This window comes from Chiloscyllium plagiosum, chromosome 4 (assembly GCF_004010195.1).
Source record: "Chiloscyllium plagiosum isolate BGI_BamShark_2017 chromosome 4, ASM401019v2, whole genome shotgun sequence".
In the NCBI taxonomy this organism is placed as follows: domain Eukaryota; kingdom Metazoa; phylum Chordata; class Chondrichthyes; order Orectolobiformes; family Hemiscylliidae; genus Chiloscyllium; species Chiloscyllium plagiosum.
The window spans coordinates 27,619,756-27,642,886 of NC_057713.1; the positions used below are offsets into that span (position 1 = coordinate 27,619,756).

The 23,131-nt window shown below is 51.3% G+C and overlaps 1 protein-coding gene across 1 annotated transcript in view; it reads right to left on the reverse strand.

Moving 5' to 3' along the window:
• Positions 1–23,131, reverse strand: part of LOC122548773 (SCO-spondin-like) — an 89,576-nt gene that overhangs the window by 22,806 nt on the left and 43,639 nt on the right. Inside the window, exons 14-21 of the mRNA XM_043687540.1 lie at positions 22,837–23,007; positions 20,680–20,932; positions 16,155–16,201; positions 13,485–13,655; positions 11,459–11,587; positions 10,807–10,952; positions 1,667–1,761; positions 519–568 (exon numbers count right to left, since the gene is read on the reverse strand). Of these exons, the coding sequence (XP_043543475.1) occupies positions 519–568; positions 1,667–1,761; positions 10,807–10,952; positions 11,459–11,587; positions 13,485–13,655; positions 16,155–16,201; positions 20,680–20,932; positions 22,837–23,007 (1,062 nt within the window). The remainder of the gene's footprint in view (positions 1–518; positions 569–1,666; positions 1,762–10,806; positions 10,953–11,458; positions 11,588–13,484; positions 13,656–16,154; positions 16,202–20,679; positions 20,933–22,836; positions 23,008–23,131) is intronic.

Genomic DNA, 23,131 nt, shown 5'->3' on the forward strand with positions numbered 1-23,131 from the left:
TGAGTGTGCGTATGTGGGTGTGGGGGGGTGTGTGTGTGTGTGTGGGTGGGTGGGTGTGTGTGCATGTGTGGGTGTGGGTGTGCGCGTGTGTGGGTGTGCATATGTGGGTAGGTGTGTGTGTGTGTGTGTGTGTGTGTGTGTGAGAGAGTGTGCGTGTGCCCATGTGTGTGACAGACTGATGGGAACAGGGCAGCCAGAGCCACAAAACAGAGAACATCTTTCTCCCTTCTCCCTGTGTGAGCATATGGACAAAACCAAACCAACAAGAAGTCTCACATGAAGGAACACGCCCGTTAGGCTATGAGCTTTCAAGGAGGTTTACGAAATGAGGCAGAGAGAAGGTCACAGCAATGATCACTGGGAGGGGCAGGTGGGTTTGATTTTCTCCAGACATGGATTATTGTGAATTTCCAGATCCCTGAGTACAACTCTTTAAACACATTCCTCATCCTGTGTCAGCCGATCATAATGTTTCACTGTGCTTTAGTGAATCACAAGAAACAGGAACAATGTCTCACCATCGCACACTCTCTGAGTACAGTTTCCAATCTGTCCAGAAAGGCAGGTGCTGAAGGAAACAAAAATATAAACATGTTTAACATTTAAAAACAAGACATATTCAGTCCCAGAACCAGACATAGACACAGATAGAGCACACGCCATAACTCCCTGGTTGGGTTGAGGGCAGGGTAGGGGGGCGCAGGCAAAGATACATTCCAGACCCTAACCCCTCGAGTGAACCTCCCCCTTTCCCACACTCAGACAGTACACTCCAGACCCTAACCCCTCACAGTCTGAAAATGTTTTTCGCTTCTTCCTTTTAAAAGTCCCCTTACTGGTCCCTAATTAACTCCCATCTTTTTACAAAGTTAAATAGAAGACTTCGGGATTTCCTATTTAGGTTATCTGCTGGTCTCTTCTCAAACACTGATCAAATTTTCAAGGAACTTAAAAGACTTGTGCAAAAAATAAAGAGCAATAGTAATGGGGAATTTAACGTCCTAACGTGGAGTGGGATTGTACCAGGATGGGGAAGGGCAGAGAGGGGAAAAAATATTCTAAAGTGCATTTATGAAGATTTTCTCCAATGAGATGTTCTTAGTTCAGCATAGAAGGAAGCATTGGTGGATAGGTTTATAGCAAATCAGCTGGTCTTAATACATTGTATTTTGGGGAAATATTTAGGAAAGAGTGATCATAATATAAGAAACAAGCAAAAAAGAAATTACTGGAGTAACTCAGCCAGTCTGACAGCATCTGTGGTGACAGAGACAGAGTTAACGTTTTGGTCCAGTGGCTCTTCTTCAGAATGGATAGCAGCTAGGTAAAGGTGGTATTTCTGGTAATGACAGGGTTGGGGAGCAGGGTGGGGAAGGAGTGAGTGGATTGATGGAGGTGCATCCCAAAGAGACAGAGTAGAAAGGGTAGGCAGGCAAAGCGTTTGTTGATAGTGAACCAAGAAAGAAGACAAATTCGATAGGTGGTAATGGGGGCTATGAGTAGTTAGAAATTGGTTGGTTGTGCTGGAAGCACCAAATTGAATGACAGCACTTCCATAACATTGTCCATTAACTACATTCATTGTACTAGGTTTAACTCCAACCAGCTGAGGGTTTTTGTGTTGGCTCCTTGGAATTACCAGGCCTTGTATTCCTTGCGCACATACCAGGAATTACAGTCTTTCAGTACAGTGGCACCAGCTTGGTAAACCTGCCCTCCATCCACACACTGGCAATCAGTGACAGGTACACAATCACCTTCCTGGAAAGGAACCATCAGAAACATTGCATTAACAACAGAGGGTCCATGAATTAGCAATTAAAACTTCATCAAAACTCACTCACCTCATAATGAAACAACACAGCTCAGCCAACCCTTGCCCGCACCCCTCAGCTCCACCTCAACCTCAACAGATGTCCTCCTCATTACTTTCATTGTCTCTTCCTCTCCATCTCTGTCCATTCCCACCTCCTCCCAGTCTCCCTCCATTGCCATGCTCACGTCTTCCCTATCTCCCTCTCTCCCTACCTAGACCTCATCTCCCTCCAAGCTTACTTCCTCTCTGTAATCTTGAATTCAATCACCCAGTTTTGTAGTTGATTTCCAGATTCAGGGTTGCTATGACAACATGTATGTTTGACCCTGAATCTATAGGAATGAGAGTGGACCCAATGTGACCCAGTCTGAGTAGTGATCCTGTGCTCTGCTTGCCTGGTGTGCTGATCACCAAGCCCCACAAGCAGTTTTTTTTTAGATTACTTACAGTGTGGAAACAGACCCTTTGGCCCAACAAGTCCACACCGACCCTCCAAAGCGCAACCCACCCATACCCCTACATTTACCCCTTACCTAACACTATGGGCAATTTCGCATGGCCAATTCACCTGACCTGCACATCTTTGGACTGTGGGAGGAAACCAGAGCACCCGGAGGAAACCCACGCAGACACGGGGAGAACGTGCAAACTCCACACAGACAGTTGCCTGAGGTGGGAATTGAACCCGGGTCTCTGGCGCTGTGGAGGTGGGCACAAGGATGGCACCATCAGAGGGCATGGTCAGTCATGGGAGGGGTATTGTTGACAATAACCATCACTGCCTTCCACAGGGTGAGTGCAAATAAGTAGATTGGGCATCATTAAGGTTGGATGTTGGGGGTTCAGAGGGCTTGGAGGACAAATTGGAGACAAAGTTCAATGGGATGGGATCTCCACATGCAGGTGAGTGTGAAAATCAGCTGTCAGGTACACAGGTGTAAAAGAAGACATAGAGGCTTTGGAGGGCTATCTGGTGAGCAGGCAGACTTGTGGTAACTGTGACCACTGTGAGCTAAATTCATTGCCATCACTTGCAATTGTCTAGATATGAAATATCTCCGGAAAATGGTGAGGACAGTGCCCAAGGTGGGCTGAGTCAGAGTCGAGAGTGTGGTGCTGGAAAAGCACAGCAGGTCAGGCAGCATCTGAGGAGCAGGAAAATCAGGAAGGGCTTTTGCCCGAAACGTCGATTCTCCTGCTCCTCAGATGCAGCCTGACCTGCTGTGCTTTTCCAGCACCACACTCTCAACTCTGATCTCCAGCATCTGCAGTCCTCACTTTCACCTGGGCTGAGTCAGAGTCCATTTAATAAACAAAACTTCAGGGTGCCAAAGAACCAAATGCATGAAGCATGCTTTCACACACTTCAGATACATTTCAATGGTCATTATTTCTTCACCTACTTGAAGTGCATGCAGAGTGAACACACTTTGACTTTAAATGCTGCTCAAAGCCAATCTGCAACATGGCACTGGTGCCTGAGTGGGTGGCACAGTGGTTAGCACTGCTGCCTCGCAGCGCCAGAGACCTGGGTTCAATTCCCGCCTCAGGCGACTCTCTGTGTGGAATTTGCACATTCTCCCCGTGTCTGTGTGGGTTTCCTCCGGGTGCTCCGGTTTCCTCCCACAGTCCAAAGATGTGCAGGTCAGGTGAATTGGCCATGCTAAATTGTCTGTAGTGTTAGGTGAAGGGGTAAATGTAGGGGAATGGGTCTGGGTGGGTTTCGCTTCAGTGGGTCGGTGTGGACTTGTTGGGCTGAAGGGCCTGTTTCCACACTAAGTAATCTAATCTGAGAATCTCACATTAACACCTCAGTGATGTAGAAGTTAGCAACAAATACTTACAAAGAAGGCCAATGTTGGCCAAGACCACCCCATCAGTTACAAACCTTCCAAAAGTGCTGTGGGATGAGGGGAGCGTTGCTGCATCATATGCCATGGGAGTATGACAGTGGACTCTACTGAACACACTGGAAAGAGAACGAGTTGTGGATCTGGAATGGGAAGCGTTTGGAGTATGGCAGACACAATCTTTTGAATACATGCATTAGTGACTCAGCCGGTGCAGTATCTCCACCAAGGAAATGCATATGCAGTGACCAGGGCTATGGTGAAGCTGATGTTAGGGCTGCTGAAGGTGTGGGTGAACAGCACAGTGTGGTCTGGGGGAGCCTTCCAAAAGAGTGTGGGCAGAGTGTGCCATACCATCCTGGCAGCAGGAAATGAGGTGAAATGCTGAGGAACAAAGGGAATAGGAACTCATCTTCATTAATGTAAGAGCTAGAAAGTAATTGACTGACACCTGACTTCAGTAGATAAGAGCAGACTATCACGGAATCATCCTTTATCCTGCGTTCGCACCACGGCCTGCGTTCGCACCGCAGCCTGTGTTCGCACCTCGCCCTGTGTTCACACCGCGGCCTGCGTTCGCACCTCGCCCTGCGTGCGCACCGCGGCCTGCGTTCGCACCGCGGCCTGCGTTCGCACCGCAGCCTGTGTTCGCACCGCGGCCTGTGTTTGCACCTCGCCATGTTTGCACCGCGACCTGTGTTCACACCGCGGCCTGCGTTCACAACACGGCCTGCGTTCATACCGTGGCCTGTGTTCGCACCTCGCCCTGTGTTCACACCGCAGCCTGTGATCGCAACGCGGCCTGTATTCACACCGCGGCCTGCGTTCGCACCGCGGCCTGCGTTCGCACCGCGGCCTGCGATCGCACCGCGGCCTGCAATCGCACCGCGGCCTGCGATCGCACCGCGGCCTGCGTTCACACCGCAGCCTGCATTCACACCTCGCCCTGCGTTCGCACTGCAGCCTGTGTTCGCACCGCAGCCTGTGTTCGCACCTCGCCCTGTGTTCGCACTGCAGCCTGCATTCGCACCGCAGCCTGTGTTCACACCTCGCCATGTTTGCACCGCAGCCTGTGTTTGCACCGCGACCTGTGTACACACCGCGGCCTGCATTCATAACACGACCTGCGTTCACACCGTGGCCTGTGTTCTCCCCTCGCCCTGTGTTCACACCGCAGCCTGTGTTCGCACCTCGCCCTGTGTTCACACCACAGCCTGTGATCGCACCGCGGCCGGTGTTCACACCGCAGCCTGTGATCGCACCGCGGCCTGTGCTCGCACCGCGGCCTGTGTTCGCACCGCGGCCTGTGTTCGCACCTCGCCCTGTGTTCGCACCGTGGCCTGTATTCGCACCGCAGCCTGTGTTTGCACCGTGACCTGTGTTCACACCATGGCCTGTGTTCGCACCGCGACCTGTGTTCACACCATGGCCTGTGTTCACCCCTCGCCCTGCGTTCGCACCGCGGCCTGCGTTCACACCGCGGCCTGCGTTCACACCGCGGCCTGCGTTCACACCGTGGCCTGCGTTCACACCGCGGCCTGCGTTCACACCGCGGCCAGTGTTCGCACCGCGGCCTGTGTTCACACCGCGGCCTGTGTTCACAACTCGCTCTGTGTTCACACCGCAGCCTGTGTTCACCCCGCGGCCTGTGTTCACAACTCGCCCAGTGTTCGCACCGCGGCCTGTCTTCACACCGCGGCCTGTGTTTACACCGCGGCCTGCATTCACAACGCGGCTTGCATTTGCACCGTGGCCTGCGTTCGCACCGCGGCCTGCGTTCACAACGCGGCCTGCGTTCACAACGCGGCCTGTGTTCACAACGCGGCCTGTGTTCACAACGCGGCCTGTGTTTCGAACTCGCCCTGTGTTCACACTGTGGCCTGTGTGTTCACAACTCGCCCTGTGTTCATACCGCGGCCTGTGTTCGCACCGCAGCCTGTGTTCACAACTCGCCCTGTGTTCACACCGCGGCCTGTGTTCGCACCGCAGCCTGTGTTCACAACTCGCCCTGTGTTCACACCGCGGCCTGTGTTCGCACCGCAGCCTGTGTTCACAACTCGCCCTGTGTTCACACCGCGGCCTGTGTTCGCACCGCAGCCTGTGTTCACAACTCGCCCTGTGTTCACACCGCGGCCTGTGTTCGCACCGCAGCCTGTGTTCACAACTCGGCGGCCTGCGTTCACAACGCGGCCTGTGTTCACAACGCGGCCTGTGTTCACAACGCGGCCTGTGTTCACAACGCGGCCTGTGTTCACACTGTGGCCTGTGTGTTCACAACTCGCCCTGTGTTCATACCGCGGCCTGTGTTCACACCGCGCCCTGTGTTCGCACCGCAGCCTGTGTTCACAACTCGCCCTGTGTTTACACCGCGCCCTGTGTTCGCACCGCAGCCTGTGTTCACAACTCGCCCTGTGTTTACACCACGGCCTGTGTTCACACCTCGCCCTATGTTTGCACCGCGGCCTGTGTTCACACCGCGGCCTGTGTTCGCACCGCGGCCTGTCTTCACACTGTGGCCTGTGTTCACAACTCGCCCAGTGTTCGAACCGCGGCCTGTGTTCACACTGTGGCCTGTGTTCACAACTCGCCCAGTGTTCGAACCGCGGCCTGTGTTCACAACTCGCCCTGTCTTCACACTGCAGCCTCTGTTCGCACAACGGCCTGTGTTCACACCCTGGCCTGTGTTCGCCCCGCGGTCTGTGTTCACACCTCGCCCTATGTTTGCACTGCGGCCTGTGTTCACACCGCGGCCTGTGTTCACCCCTCGCCCTGTATTTGCACTGCAGCCTGTTTTCACACCGCGGCCTGTGTTCACAACTCGCCCTGTGTTCACACTGCGGCCTGTGTTCACAACTCGCCCTGTGTTCACAGCGCGGCCTGCGTTCACAGCGCTGCCTGCGTTCGCACCGCGGCCTGCGTTCGCACGGCGGCCTATGTTCACAACTCGCCCTGTGTTCGCACCGCAGCCTGAGTTCCCAACTCGCCCTGTGTTTGCCCCGCGGCCTGTGTTCACACCGCAGCCCAGTGTTCGCACCGCGGCCTGCGTTCGCCCCGTGGCCTGCGTTCGCCCCGCGGCCTGCGTTCGCCCCGCGGCCTGCGTTCACACCGCGGCCTGTGTTCACAACTCGTCCTGTCTTCACACTGCAGCCTCTGTTCGCACAACGGCCTGTGTTCACACCTCGCCCTATGTTTGCACTGCGGCCTGTGTTCACACCCTGGCCTGTGTTCGCACCGTGGCCTGTGTTCGCCCCGCGGTCTGTGTTCGCACCGTGGCCTGTGTTCGCACCTCGCCCTGTGTTCACACTGCGGCCTGTGTTCTCAACTTGCCCTGTGTTCGCCCCGCGGCCTGTGTTCGCCCCGCGGCCTGTGTTCGCCCCGCGGCCTGTGTTCGCCCCGCGGCCTGCGTTCACACCGCGGCCTGCGTTCACACCACGGCCTGTGTTCACAACTCGCCCTGTGTTCGCACCGCGGCCTGTCTTCACACTGTGGCCTGTGTTCACACCTCGCCCTATGTTTGCACTGCGGCCTGTGTTCACACCGCGGCCTGTGTTCGCACCGTGGCCTGTGTTCGCCCCGCGGTCTGTGTTCGCACCGTGGCCTGTGTTCGCACGGTGGCTTGTGTTCACAACTCGCCCTGTGTTCGCACCGCGGCCTGTGTTCACACCGTGGCCTGTGTTCACAACTCGCCCTGTCTTCACACTGTGGCCTGTGTTCACACCTCGCCCTATGTTTGCACTGCGGCCTGTGTTCACACCGTGGCCTGTGTTCGCCCCGCGGCCTGTGTTCACACCGTGGCCTGTGTTCGCCCCGCGGCCTGTGTTCGCACGGTGGCTTGTGTTCACAACTCGCCCTGTGTTCACACTGCGGCCTGTGTTCACAACTTGCCCTGTGTTCGCCCCGCGGCCTGTGTTCGCCCCGCGGCCTGTGTTCGCCCCGGGGCCTGTGTTCGCACCGCGGCCTGTGTTCGCACCGCGGCCTGTGTTCGCACCGCGGCCTGTGTTCACACTGTGGCCTGTGTTCGCACAGCGGCCTGTGTTCACACCTCGCCGTATGTTCGCACCTCGCCCTGTGTTCACACCGCGGCCTGTGTTCACAACTTGGCCTGTGTTCGCCCCGCGGCCTGTGTTCGCCCCGCGGCCTGTGTTCGCCCCGCGGCCTGTGTTCGCCCCGCGGCCTGTGTTCGCCCCGCGGCCTGTGTTCGCCCCGCGGCCTGTGTTCGCCCCGCGGCCTGTGTTCGCCCCGCGGCCTGTGTTCGCCCCGCGGCCTGTGTTCGCCCCGCGGCCTGTGTTCGCCCCGCGGCCTGTGTTCGCCCCGCGGCCTGTGTTCGCCCCGCGGCCTGTGTTCGCCCCGCGGCCTGTGTTCGCCCCGCGGCCTGTGTTCGCCCCGCGGCCTGTGTTCGCCCCGCGGCCTGTGTTCGCCCCGCGGCCTGTGTTCGCCCCGCGGCCTGTGTTCGCCCCGCGGCCTGTGTTCGCCCCGCGGCCTGTGTTCGCCCCGCGGCCTGTGTTCGCCCCGCGGCCTGTGTTCGCCCCGCGGCCTGTGTTCGCCCCGCGGCCTGTGTTCGCCCCGCGGCCTGTGTTCGCCCCGCGGCCTGTGTTCGCCCCGCGGCCTGTGTTCGCCCCGGGCCTGCGTTCACACCGCGGCCTGCGTTCACACCGCGGCCTGCGTTCACACCGCGGCCTGCGTTCACACCGCGGCCTGCGTTCACACCGCGGCCTGCGTTCACACCGCGGCCTGCGTTCACACCGCGGCCTGCGTTCACACCGCGGCCTGCGTTCACACCGCGGCCTGCGTTCACACCGCGGCCTGCGTTCACACCGCGGCCTGCGTTCACACCGCGGCCTGCGTTCACACCGCGGCCTGCGTTCACACCGCGGCCTGCGTTCACACCGCGGCCTGCGTTCACACCGCGGCCTGCGTTCACACCGCGGCCTGCGTTCACACCGCGGCCTGCGTTCACACCGCGGCCTGCGTTCACACCGCGGCCTGCGTTCACACCGCGGCCTGCGTTCACACCGCGGCCTGCGTTCACACCGCGGCCTGCGTTCACACCGCGGCCTGCGTTCACACCGCGGCCTGCGTTCACAACTCGCCCTGTGTTCGCACCGCGGCCTGTCTTCACACTGTGGCCTGTGTTCACACCGCGGCCTGAGTTCACACCGTGGCCTGCGTTCACACCGTGGCCTGTGTTCACACCTCGCCCTGCGTTCACACCTCGCCCTGCGTTCACACCTCGCCCTGCGTTCACAACTCGCCCTGTCTTCACACCGCGGCCTGTGTTCACACCGCGGCCTGTGTTCGCACCTCGCCCTGTGTTCGCACCGCAGCCTGTGTTCACACTGTGGCCTGTGTTCACAACTCGCCCAGTGTTCGAACCGCGGCCTGTGTTCACACCGCGGCCTGAGTTCACACCTCGCCGTATGTTCACACCTCGCCCTGTATTTACACCGCGGCCTGCGTTCACACCGTGGCCTGGGTTCACACCACGGCCTGCGTTCACACCGCGGCCTGCGTTCACACCGCGGCCTGCGTTCACACCGCGGCCTGGGTATGTGCCTGCTTTTGCTGGCTGTAAATTATCCAATCCATTATCTGTGTGTGATGCCCCCTGCTGGACACAGTGATGCCCCCTGCTGGCAGCCCTGGGGACAGAGCACCAGTTACATAGAGGAGATGTTTCAACGGGATGGAGATAAGTCGAGATAATAGTGTCATGGTGGTTAAATAGTGAATAGGATGGGAGTGGAGTTGCACATGGAAGGGGTATCAGTCATGCCAGAATATTCTGTGGCTGTTGTGTCATCACCCTCTTGGTGAGGGGCCATGGCTCAGCCTCTGACTTTCTAGTGAAAACAATTCAAGTTTGTCCAATCTGTCCTGAAGCTAATACACATACCCGGTGAGGAACCTTACCAGATTCTCCGTACTTGTCCAGCAGTACAGCAGCCTTTTAAAGATGGCGTGGGTTCAAGGGACATTATTTTTAGGCAAATATCTTCTCAGTGGTAAATAATCCAGGGACAAAGCACGGTAGGATGGGAATAGAATCAGTTAAGGAGGTGACATAAAGTGGGGTAGGTCGATAATGGGATGAGTTTGAAATCTCATGAGGTCTTGAGACGAAAAACTCTCCAGAAAATAAAACCCAACTTGTACTTTATCAAAAAGACAGAATATTCAGCCCAAGGTGTCTGTACATACTGAATCAACATCACATTCACAGAGAGATCTGACTTCGCTCAGCCCATTTTCCAGCTTTGGTCCATACTCCTGAAGCGAATACAATATACTATTTAAAATATGGTAACATTTTCTGACTCAATCACCATTACAGGCAGTGAGTTCCAGACTCTTACCATTCTCGAGGTGAAACTATTTCTCCATCACTCTCTGCATGGCCTTCAACCTTCACCTTAAGTTGATTGTCTCTGGTTGTTGACCAATGGGGTCAGTTCCTTCCTGTCAATTTATCATCTCTTCTTTCAATCTCCTCTCCTCTAATGGAAACAACTCCAGTCTGTCCAATCTCTCTCCATAATTGACATCTTCCAGTCCAGGCGACATCCTGGTAACTCTCCTCTGCACCCTCTGCAAAGCTATCACATCCCTCCCATAATGTGGATTCCAGAACTGCACACAATACTCTTGCTGTGACCTCACCAATGTATTATACTGTTCCAACATCACCTCCCTGCTCTTCAACTTTGGGTTTTGATTAATACAGACAAGTATCTCAAATGAAACTTTGGTGCTAGAAAAGCGCAGCAGGTCAGGCCGCATCCAAGGAGCAGGAGAATCAATATTTTGGGCATCAGCTCTTCATTAGGAATGAGGCTTGTGCCTGAAACGTCGATTCTCCTTCCCCTCGGATGCAGCCTGACCTGCTGTGCTTTTTCCAGCACTACACTCTCAACTCTGATCTTCATCATCTGCAGTCCTCACTTTCTCCCACTATCCCATATGTCTTCTACACCACATTATCCACTTGTCGTGGGTCACCATGTGCCAGAGAGAGAGAGAGAGAGAGAGAGAGTGAGAGAGAGAGAGAGAAGCAGGAAAAAAAAGAGTGAGAGAGTGTGTAGTTCAGGACTTGGTGGTGATAAGAGATCAGTGTCACTGGTAAGAATCAGTTGGCTGTCTGACCTGGAAGAGGAGCCCATCCTGACAGTAACATCCAGGGCTGCAGTTCCGACTCAACTCCTTTCCCGCACTGAGCTCTGTGCAAGTTTCAGGTCCGACTGAACAATCTCGCCACACAGTCCCATCAGAGCAGTTCAATTGATGGGCTTCTGTTATCAACAAAGAACAAGGGAAGGGAACAGAGTGGGTTATTAGCCAAGTACAATCCAACAGCAGGCAAATAGACATCTCCCACAGCTCAGCACAGTTATCAAATCCATCCTCATCAACAGAGGAGAGTCAACAGACACACAACATATTCTCTTAATCACACACACTCCCTCAGCACTGACACTCCAACAGTGCCCACTCCCTCAACACTGACCCTCCAACAGTGCCCACTTCCTCAGCACTGACCCTCCAGCAGTGCGGCACTCCCTCAGCACCGACCCTCCAGCAGTGCGGCACTCCCTCAGCACCGACCCTCCGACAGTGCGGCACTCCCTCAGCACCGACCCTCCGACAGTGCGGCACTCCCTCAGCACCGACCCTCCGACAGTGCGGCACTCCATCACTAACTGAGTATGGAGCATTCAGAGTGAGACAGTATTCCCTGCCAGTTATGTTTCTTGGGGACCCTGATGTTCAGTGGCTATTTCCCCCAGTTAGCACTTACCACATGGCTGGTTGTTACAGCTGGTCAGCTGACTGCTTTGTGACGAGATATTTACTCGCGTTCGGTTCCTGAAACCCCCACCACAAGAGACAGAACATTCTGACCATTGACCCCACTCACTCCACACTCCTGGGGCAAACAGGGACAGGAAAGAAAGTTAGACATCCTGCAATGACACCATGTTTAACCTCAAAGGGACTTAGGAGCTCCTTCCGGAATCTCCTAAACACTAGTGAATACAATCCTAACCAGATTACAGAGAATACAGTCCTAACCTGATTCAGTGAATACAGTCCTAACCCGATTACAGTGAATACAGTCCTAACCCAATTACAGTGAATACAGTCCTAACCTGATTACAGTGAATACAGTCCTAACCCAAATACAGTGAATACAGTCCTAACCCAATTACAGAGAATACAGTCCTAACCTGATTCAGTGAATACAGTCCTAACCCGGTTACAGTGAATACAGTCCTAACCCAATTACAGAGAATACAGTCCTAACCTGATTCAGTGAATACAGTCCTAACCCGATTCAGTGAATACAGTCCTAACCCAATTACAGTGAATACAGTCCTAACCCAATTACAGAGAATACAGTCCTAACCCAATTACAGTGAATACAGTCCTAACGCGATTCAGTGAATACAGTCCTAACCTGATTACAGAGAATACAGTCCTAACCCAATTACAGTGAATACAGTCCTAACCCAATTATAGTGAATACAGTCCTAACGCGATTCAGTGAATACAGTCCTAACCTGATTACAGTGAATACAGTCCTAACCTGATTACAGTGAATAGAGTCCTTACCTGATTACAGTGATTACAGTCCTAACCCAATTACAGTGAATACAGTCCTAACCCAATTACAGTGAACACAGTCCTAACCCAATTACAGTGAATACAGTCCTAACCCAACCTGATTACAGTGAAAACAGTCCTAAACCCAATACAGGGAATACAGTCCTAACCCAATTACAGTGAATACAGTCCTAACCTGATTACAGTGAATACAGTCCTAACCCAATTACAGTGAATACAGTCCAAACCTGATTCAGTGAATACAGTCCAAACCTGATTCAGTGAATACAGTCCTAACCCAATTACAGTGAATACAGTCCTAACCCAATTACAGTGAATACAGTCCTAACCCAATTACAGTGAATACAGTCCTTACCTGATTCAGTGAATACAGTCCTAACCCAATTACGGTGAATGCAGTCCTAACCCGATTACGGTGAATACAGTCCTAACCCGATTACGATGAATACAGTCCTAACCTGATTACAGTGTCTCTTCAAATGTCAATTCTGTCATCCCAGGAATCAATCTGGCAAATATTTGCTGCATTCCCTCCACCACCTGGATATCCTTCCTTAGCTTAGGAGACCGAAGCTGCTCACAATATTCCAGGTTGGTCTCACCAAGGCCCTGTATAATTGCACAAGACACCCCCATTCCTGTACTCGCTATGAAGACCATTTGCCTCCTTCATTGTCTGCTGCACCTGCAATGTTTACTTTCAGCAAAAGGTTGACAATGACACCTAGGTTTCATTGCACTTCCCTCTTTCCCAATTTACCACCAATAATCTGTCTTCCTGGTTTTTTTCTGTCAAAGTAGATATCCACATTATTATGCATCTGCCATGTATTAGCCCACTGCCCAAGCCTATTCAAATCACAATGCAACATCTCTGCATCCTCCTCAAAGCTCACCCTCCCACCCAGCATTGGGTCATCTGCTCACTTGATTTAGTACAGTCAGTTTCTTTATCGAAATCGTTAATAGATACTGTGAGTAGTTGTGAGTAGTTGGGGTCCTAGCACTGACCTCTGTGATATCCTATTAGTGTCTGCTATTAGGAAAAATACCCGTTTATTCCACTCTTTGTTTCCTGACTGCTAACTGGTTCACTGTCCATCTCAATACACTATCCCCAATCACAGACACTAACCTTGCCTTCCCCTCTCTAAACCTGTTGCTGGTTTTGACCTTGGAGATGTGCAGATGTTACTCACTGTCACAGAGCTGCAGACTGCAATACTCCATTTCCATCATGTCACCCTCACACTCTCTCCCACCCAATGCTGCAGGAGGGTTTGTGGGTGATCGGAATCTCCTTCTGGATCCAACGTCACAGCTTCTACTGCAGGAACTCCACGGTGTCCAGCGGCTCCATGCACAGTCCACTGCAATGGGAAGATGTAGGGAAACACAGAAAACAGGGAAAAGTGGGAAATAATGGGGTAACAAGGAAATGTGTGAAAACATGTGGGAAATGTGGGAAATATGGGAATGTGGCAAAACAAGTATCAGCATGGAATGCAAATGGAACAACCAAAATTAACAAGGAATCAGGGACATTTATTTGATTGGATCTTCATTGGATCTGATTATAACCACAAGCAAAGAAATCCAGAATTTTGATAACAATCCACTCCTTTTCTTCATAAGAATCCACCTATCTCGGTGAAAAAATATTCAAAGACTCTGCTTCAAGCACCTTTCAGAAAGACAGCTCCAAATACACTCAATTGTTTGAGAGAAAAGAAATCACCTCATCTGTGTTTTAAATGAGCACACCCTGATTTTCAAACAGTGACTCCTAGTTCTAGATTCTCCCACAAGAGGCAACAAGTTGTCCACATCTACACTGTTGACCCTTCTGGTCCCTACATGTTTCAGTCAAGTCACTTCTTGTTCTCCTTGACTCCAGTGGGTACCAAGTCCACCTCAGGAAGTCCCAGATGGCCTCCTTCTTCCATGATTGCAACTTCCCTTCCCACGTATGACGATGCCCTCCAGCGGATCTTTATCACTTCACACACCACTGCCCTCCCAACGCAACAAGGATAAAATCCCCCTGGTCCCCACCTTCTACCCCACCAACCTCCACACACATCGCATCATCCTCCACCACTTCTGCTACCTTCAAATGGACCCCACCACCAAAGGTAGATTTCCCTCCTTACCCGTATCAGTGTTCCGGAGAGACCATTCCCTCCGTGACTCCCTCATCAGGTCCACGCCCACCCATCAGCCCACACCCCACTCCTGGCACCTTTCCCTGCCACTGCAGGAAGTGCAAAACCTGTACCCACACCACTCCCCTCACCACCGTCCAAGGCCCCAAGGGATCCTTCCACATCCATCAGAAATTTACCTGTACCTCTACCAATGTTATCTACTGCATCCGTTGCACCCGGTGTGGTCTCCTCTACATCGGGGAGACAGAAAGCCTTCTTGCAGATCAATCCAGAAAACATCGCTGGGACACCTGCACCCACCAACCCCACTGCCCCGTGGCTGAATACTTCAACTCCCCCTCCCACTCCGTCAAGGAAAATCAGGACCTAGGCCTACTCCACTGCCAAACCTTTACCACTTGATGCCTTGGGACCCTGCAACCACACGGGATAAATGTGGATTTAAATAGCTTCCTCATTTCCCTCCCCCACCTTATCACAGTCTCAAGCCTCCACTCGGCACCGCCCTCTGGACCTGTCCATCACTCCCCCACTGACCTATCACCTTCTCCCTCACCTTTATCCACCTATCACTTTCTCAGCTACCTTCCCCCAGCCCCACCTACATCTCAATTATCTATCAGCCCCCCGGTCCACAAGCCTCATTCCAGATGAAGGGCTTATGCCCGAAATGTTGGTTCTCCTGCTCCTCAGATGCTGCCTGACCGGATGTGCTTTTCCAGCACCACTCTCTTCACTCTGATCTCCAGCATCTGCAGTCCTCAGTTTCTTCCAGTGGGTACAAACCAAATTTGTCCAGTTTTACCTCATAAGACAACCCCGCCATTCCAGGCATGAGCCTGGTAAACCTTCTCCAAACTGCCTTCAGTATATTTATAGCATTCCTCACATACAGAGACCAATATCCCCATAGTCCTCCAGATGTGGTCTCACCAATGCTCTGTGTAACTGAAGCATGATCTCACTAAGTTCTGTATTCATGTCCCCCCATGATAAATGATAACATTTCATGAGCTTTCCTGATTACAGACTAACCTTCTGTGGTTCATACACGTGGACATCCAGATCTCTCGGAGTCTCAGAGTTCTGCAACCTCTTCCCATTTAGATAACCTGCTTCTTTTTTATTGTTTCTGCCAAAATGGCAATTTTACTCTTTCCCACATTATACTATCTTTGCCCGGGACCATTCGGAGCTGAGGCTGGAGTGAAGGATACCGAGCAGAGGGTGAGAGGGAAGGGGGAGAGTGGAAGGAGGGTTTGAGGATTGTGAGAATGGGAAGGGGATGGGTATTAGAGTGAGGGAGGAAGAGGTGGAGTCAGAGGGGAGAGATGGGTGGATCAGAAGGTTGTGATATGATGGGATGGAATAAGTCAGGCAAGGCCAAGGGGTTCAGGGATGATGTACGGAGGTGAGTGACTGATGCCACAATAACTCATTGTGAGTTAAAGAATAAGCTTTCCAACTCCAGGTCTAATTCTGAAAACCCTGACCAAACTCCAGCAAGTCTCCCTGCCACATGTTCTCTTCCATCATCATTAGAGGAGATGCTATTCCCAGCCTCATTTACCCTGACAAAGTTCCAGACCACATTGGGGAGAGAGGCTCAGGAAGGGGATGAGGGTATGGATCAGATGGGGAAGTGTTAGTAACAGAAGATGGGATGTAGTCGGTGAGATGAACAGTTGATTTGCTCAGTACCTGCACAGGGAAGATTGCCACAAACCAGGTCTCCAGACAGGCATGTGCTGTAACCGGGAAAACAAACACCATTAGTGAGCTATAAAAACCGAAATAACTGGGGATGCTGTAAATCAGAAACAAAAACACAAGTTGCTGGTAAAGCTCAGCTGGTCTGATAGCATCTATGAAGAGAAATCAGAATTAATATTTCGGGTCCAGTCACCTTTCCTCAGAACTGATGGTAGCTTGGAAAATGTTGGTTTATGTGCTGATGATAGGGTGGGGGGGAAGGGGTAAGGTGGGGATAGAGCCCAAAGAGAGAGAACAATAGCTGAACAGACAAAGACATTGATAATGATCTGGCTGGGAGGGTGAATTGTTGTTACTGAGGACTAACTAATGGCTGACAATAGGTAGTGTATAATGACAGACAATGTGATAACAAGGTTTTGTGTGGGGTAGATGTGAGGATATGGGGGATTTTAGACCCTAAAATTATTGAACTTGATATTGAGTCCAGAGAGCTGCATGGTGCCCAAGTGGAAAATGAGGTGTTCTTTCAGCTTGTGCTGAGTTTCACTGGAGCACTGCAGCAAGCCTGAGCCAGAGATGTTGGCCAAGGAACACAGTGGGGTGTTAAAGTGGCAGGTAACTGGAAGTTCTGGACCTTTTTTGCGGGCAGAACGTAAATGTTCTGCAAAGTGGTCACCCAGTCTACGTTGCGTCTCCCCAATGTAGAGGAACCACATTGGGAGTAGTGAATGCAATAGATTGGATTGTGAGAAGTGCAGGTAAAGTGCTGCTTCACCTGGAAAGTGTGTTTGAGCCCTTGGACCCTGAGGAGGGGGGAGGTAAATAGGCAGATGTCACACCTGCGATGGTTGCAGGGTAAGGTGCCATGGGGCTGTTGGGGGAGGGAGGGAATGTTGAGAGTGAAGGAGGAGTGGACCAGGGTGTCCCAGAGGAAACAGTCTTTGTGGAAGTTGGACAAGGGAGGGGAGGGGAATATGGTTGTAGCATTTCCCTGGAGGTGGTGGAAATGTCATCTGATGATCTTCTGGATGTGGATCTCAATGTTAGTGAGCTGACTGAGAAGATAGACCTGCAGATAGGAAGTTGACTACAGATAGGGTCAGAGTACTGGCTCAGGGGGGAGAGTCATGGTTCAGTCTTTGGTTGGGGGGATGGTGCCTGTGGTTTGGGCTGGGTTTGTTCGATTGTGCTGGAGACCAAGAAACAGACAGGCCTGTACATTTAAGACATTAGTAAGGCCTCAACTGCCCCCAGTCAGAATCTTGATTGTTGTAAACAGCTGAAGGGACACAGTGTCTGATACAATCTGCGAGACTTTGGGGCATCTGTCCTGGCATCACAAGGGCACTGAAACTCATGTACCACCCTGACCTACCTGCTGGTAGGCAGAATGTCCCTTGGCTGGACAGCAGCTTTGTGTTGGTGGTAAACAACCCCTCACGTTATAGCTTGTGAAACAGCTCACTTCACCTGGTCCTCAAAGGTCTGAGATACTGAGGTGGACTGGGTGCTTTCCAAAGCTGTAACCCCTGGGGGTTACACAATTTACAGAGAGAAATGATCTGGTGAGGGTCACCTTTAATCCAGAGGGCAGCTATGATTTGGCCTATTTAGAAAGATAGGCGATTCAGTCTATTGAATCTGTCCCATCATTCAACATGATCATGGCTGATTAAACACTGCAATTCCTTTTACCCAATTCATCATCCTCACTCTAAACCTCACTGGGAATCAGAAAATGATTAATCTGTATCTCAACCACAAAGACTGAGCTCTGACAATCATCTTCCAAATGTTTGCAATCCTCTGAGTAAAGGAAATTCAGCTCATTTCAGTGGCAACTGGCAAGTGGCACCAACACCCCCCCCCTCCGGTTCTAGACTCCCCACCGAGGGGAAAGACCTTGAGCCAGGATTTCAGTATGAAATCTACACAAAGTAACTGACCCTATGAACGAGGTTAGTCATGAGGCCAGTCTTGCAGCACATGGGTCTACAGGAATCCTAATGTTGTAAAAGGTAAAAACAATGACTGCAGATTCTGGATCAGTGGTGCTGGAAGAGCACAGCAGTTCAGGCAGCATCCGAGGACAGGCAAAATCAACGTTTCGGGCAAAAGCCCTTCATCAGGAATAAAGGGCTGATGAAGGGCTTTTGCCCAAAACGTCGATTTTGCCTGTCCTCGGATGCTGCCTGAACTGCAGGAATCCTAATGTGTCAGCTGACAGTGACCCCACCCACCTCCTCGCCTTGAGATGGCGGCAAAATGTACTGATGAGGGTAGTGTAGATGATGTGGTTTATTTCCACTTCAGTAAAGCCTTTGACAAGGTCCCACTTGGAAGGCTAGCCCAAAGGGAATAGCCCATGGGACTGAAGACAAGTTGGCAAACGGGATCCAAAATTAGCTTGTAAACAGGAAGCAGAGGGTAACAGTGGAGGGTTTCTGATTGGAAACCTGTGAACAGTAGTGTACCACAGGGATCAGTGCTGGGACCCTCACAGTTTGCTATATAAATGCAATGACTTGGATGTGATGTAGAAGGTATAAAAGTAAACTTACAGATGACATGAGGATCGGTGGGTGTTGTTGACACTGAGGAGGGTGGGGGGTGGTGTGCAGCCACACGACATGTTTGCTGTCATTAGCCAGGGAGTAGAATATAGGAACAAGAAAGTCTTGTTCCAACTTAAAACAGTGATTAGGTCACAGATGAAATACTGTGTGTAGTTCTGGTCCCCACACTGTTGGAACAACATGACTGCACTGGAGAGAGAGTGGAGGAGATTCACCAGGCTGTTGCCTGGGATAAAAAGTCTCAGTTATGAGGAGAGATTGGATAGAGACTGGTTTTCCTTGGAGCAGAGGAGGTTGAGGTGTGATCTGATTGAGGTGTACAAAATTATGAGAGGCATTGACAGAGTAGATTGTGAGGCTCTGTTCCCCATATCAGACATATCTAAGATCAGAGGGAGTAAGTTTAAGCTGAGGAGTGAGTGGTTTGGGTGTGATGTGAGAAAGAATTTTTTCACCCAGAGGATGGGACATGTATGGAACGTATTGGCTGAGAGGGTGGTGGAGGCAGGTGCTCTCGTAACGCTGAAGACCGCATCTGGATAAGCACTTACAATGCCAAGGCTTTGGACCAAATGCAGATAGATGGGATTAGTGTAGTTTGGTGTTGTTGGTTGGCATAGACATGGTGGGCCGAAAGGCCTGTTTCTATGCTATATGACTTTATGAACTACGAGTTACTGAGTTGCTAAGTTTAATGATATAGATTCACACACAGGAGGCAGGACCAGATCACCACCAAAGAGCACTGCTGTGAGATGTTAATGGCTTCCTCAAGTGACATTAATATTGTTCTGTAAGCTGAGTCTGGTCTCCATAAGGTGAAAGATTTCATCGATGTGCAACTGCAAATATAGCTCAAAACTGGATGCAGCAATTCACCGAATTGTCAAGAAGAGTCAGGAAGGATATTATTTCATTGGAGGCAGTTCAGAGAAGGTTTACTGCGATGATCCCTGGGATGGAGGGATTGTCTTATGAGCAAAGGCTAAACAGGTTGGGACTCCACTCACTGGTGTTTAGGAGAATAAGAGGTGACCTCACTGTAACATATCAAATTCTTCAGGGTCTTGACAGGGTCAATGCTGACAGGATGTTAGGGACATAGTCTCAGAATAAAGGGACACCAATTTAAGACTCAGATGAAGAGGAATTTCTTCTCTCAGAGAGTTGGTTGTCTTTTGAACTCCTTGCCCCAGAGAGCTGTAGGGACAGAGTCCTTGTCTATATCTAAGGCTGTGATTGATTCTATTGAAGATTTAAAGGGCCAAATCGCCTACCCCTGTTCCTATCTCTTATGTTCTTATTGAATATACACAGCAATTAGAGTCCTTTAACCTGAACTGTCTTAAAGGTTAGGTCCATCTACAGCCTTGGGATGTCCATGTATCTACTGCATTTGTCCTTCTAGGTGGAAGTGGTATTGGGTTCGAAAGGTGCAGTCAAAGGATTTTTGGTGAATTTCTGCATTTTATAGATGGTACATATTACTGCTACTCAGCATCGGTGATGGAGGGGGTGGATGTGATACCAAACAAACAGGCTGCTTTGTCCTGGATGGTGTCAAACTTCTTGAGTGTTGTTGGAGCTGCCCACATCCAGGCAAGTGGGGAGTATTCCATCACACTCCTGAGTTGTGCCTTGTAGATGGTAGACCGGCTTTGGGGTGTTAGGAGGTGAGTTACCCGCTGCAGGATTCCTAACCTCTGACCTGCTGTTTCAGCCACAGTGTTAATGTAGCGAGTCCAGTTAATTTTGTGGTAATCCCTCAGGATGTTGAAAGTGGGGCAATTCAGTGATGGTAACACCATTGAATCTGCGAGGAAAGTGATTAGATTCTCACTCACTGGGAGCATGGAAGCTAAGATTGGTGCGGGTCATAGTGGGATTGGAATTGGAATAATTGAAGTGGAGAATGCAGCTGCTCAAACACCTACCAGTTATTGCAGGGATCCTTGTAAAAGATGTAGCCGGCTGGGTACCACTGGCCGTGATAGTAACAGTTACATTGTTCTGGTGGGACACAGGAGCCATTCTGCTGAAAGAGTCCGTCGGTGCAGTAACAGCCTTCGTAACAATGGGTGGTACATTGTACACTGTCTGTCAGGTCAAGGCATCCCCGGGGACAAGGACCACCTGACTGAAGACACTCATCCACAGTGAGGTAGACCATCCCGTCTGGACAAGTGTCTGTGAACAGAGCAATCCCAGAGTTAGAGACAACGCAGAAACAAGAGGGACACATTGAGGGACTGCAGGGGAGTGATTCCCTCACACACCACCTCCAGGAGGCTGACCAACCCCCATTCACACCCCCCGGGAGATCGACACCCCCACTCCCAGGGACAGTGAATGCCTCCAACTTATATCAGAATGGGTAAAGAAAGAATAGAGTCATAGATATGTACAGCACGGAAACAGATCTGTCGGTCCAACTCATCCATGTTGACCAGATATCCCAGCCCAATCTAGTCCCACCTGCCAGCACTTGGCCCATATCCCTCTAAACCCGCCCTTCCTATTCATGTACCCATCCAGATGCCTTTTAAATGTTGCAACGGTACCAGCTATCACTTCCTCTGGCAGCTCATTCCGTCCACGCACCATCCTCTGCATGAAAAAGTTGTCCCTTCGGTCCCTTTTATATCTTTCCCCTCTCACCCTAAACCAATGGTCTCTAGTTCTGGACTCCCACACCCCAGGGAAAAGGCCTTGTCTATTTACCCTATCCATGCCCTGCATGATTTTATAAAACTCTATAAGGTCATCCCTCAGCCTCTGACACTCCAGGGATTCAGTCTCTCCCCATTCAACCCCTCCAAACCTACCAACATCTTTGTAAATCTTTGCTGAACCCTTTCAAGTTTCACAACATCCTTCCGATAGGAATGAGAACAGAATTGCACGCAATATTCCAAAAAGTGGGATGGCACGGTGGCTCAGTGGTTAGCACTGCTGCCTCACAGCGCCAGGGACCCGGGTTCAATTCCAGCCTCAGGCGACTGACTGTATGGAGTTTGCACATTCTCCCCGTGTCTGCGTGGGTTTCCTCCAGGTGCTCCGGTTTCCTCCCACCGTCCAAAGATGTGCAGGTCAGGTGAATTGGCCATGCTAAATTGCCCGTAGTGTTAGATGCATTAGTCAGGGGTAAATGTAGGGAATGGGTCTGGGTGGGTTACTCTTCGGAGGGTCAGTGTGGACTTGTTGGGCCGAAGGGCCTGTTTCCACACTGTAGGGAATCTAAAAAAAAATGCTGAAAATGTGTTGCTGGAAAAGCGCAGCAGGTCAGGCAGCATCCAAGGAGCAGGAGAATCGACGTTTCGGACATGAGCCCTTCTTCAGCCATTCCTGATGAAGGGCTTTTGCCCGAATTGTCGATTTTCCTGCTCCTTGAATGTTGCCTGATCTGCTGCGCTTTTCCAGCATCACTCTGATCTAAACTCTGGTTTCCAGCATCTGCTGTCCTCACTTTTGCCACAGAAAGAGGCCATTCAGCTCATCTTGTTCATGCTGACCCAGAGATGCCATTTCTAATCCCATTTTACTACTCCCTGGCTTTTTGATCTCTCCACCAAGGGAAACAGGTTCCTCCTGTCTATTCTATCTCTACCCCTCACATTATTGTCTACCCTAATCATGTTGGCCCTCAGCCTTCTCTGTTCCAAGGAAAACAAACCCAACCTCCCCAATCTTGCCTTGTGACTACAATTCTCCAGCTCAGGCAAACTTCAGTCAATCCTCTCTGCACTCTCTCCAGAATTACATCTTCCTGTACTGTAGCGACCAGACCGCACACAGTACTTCAGTTGTGTCCTCACTGGAGTCTTATACAGTTTCATCAATATATTCCTACCCTTGTATTCTGTACCTCTGCCAATGAAGGACAGCATTCCACATCTTTCTTTACAAACTATCTCTCTGTACTGCTAACTTTCAGGACCTGGTCATCCACTGTCACTTCACACATTTACCCATCTCCATTTCCCAAAATTAAATCTAGAATGATGTCTCCTGTCATTGGGTTTGTCACATATTGTTTGTGTGAGCCCTGGTGTGTCTGTAGATTGTGGAAAAGGATAAGGTGAAGTTCTTACGATCACATGGCTGAGTGTTACAGTCCCGTGTTTGAATGTGTGGACCAACACATTGGTTGCCTCCGTGGCGTGACTGGGGGTTTGTGCAGCTTCGGTTCCTGAACTGCACTCCAAAGTTACACAGTGAACTGCACTCAGACCACAGGCTCCAGGAGCTCCAACCTCCAGGTACTGAAACAAAACACAATACAACACAGGCTCCTGGGACCACCACACAGTTACAAAGGACAGCACCAACTGGAGCCAGTGCCCCATATCCAACCATTCCACTGTCTGCCAACCACCCCCCCCCCCC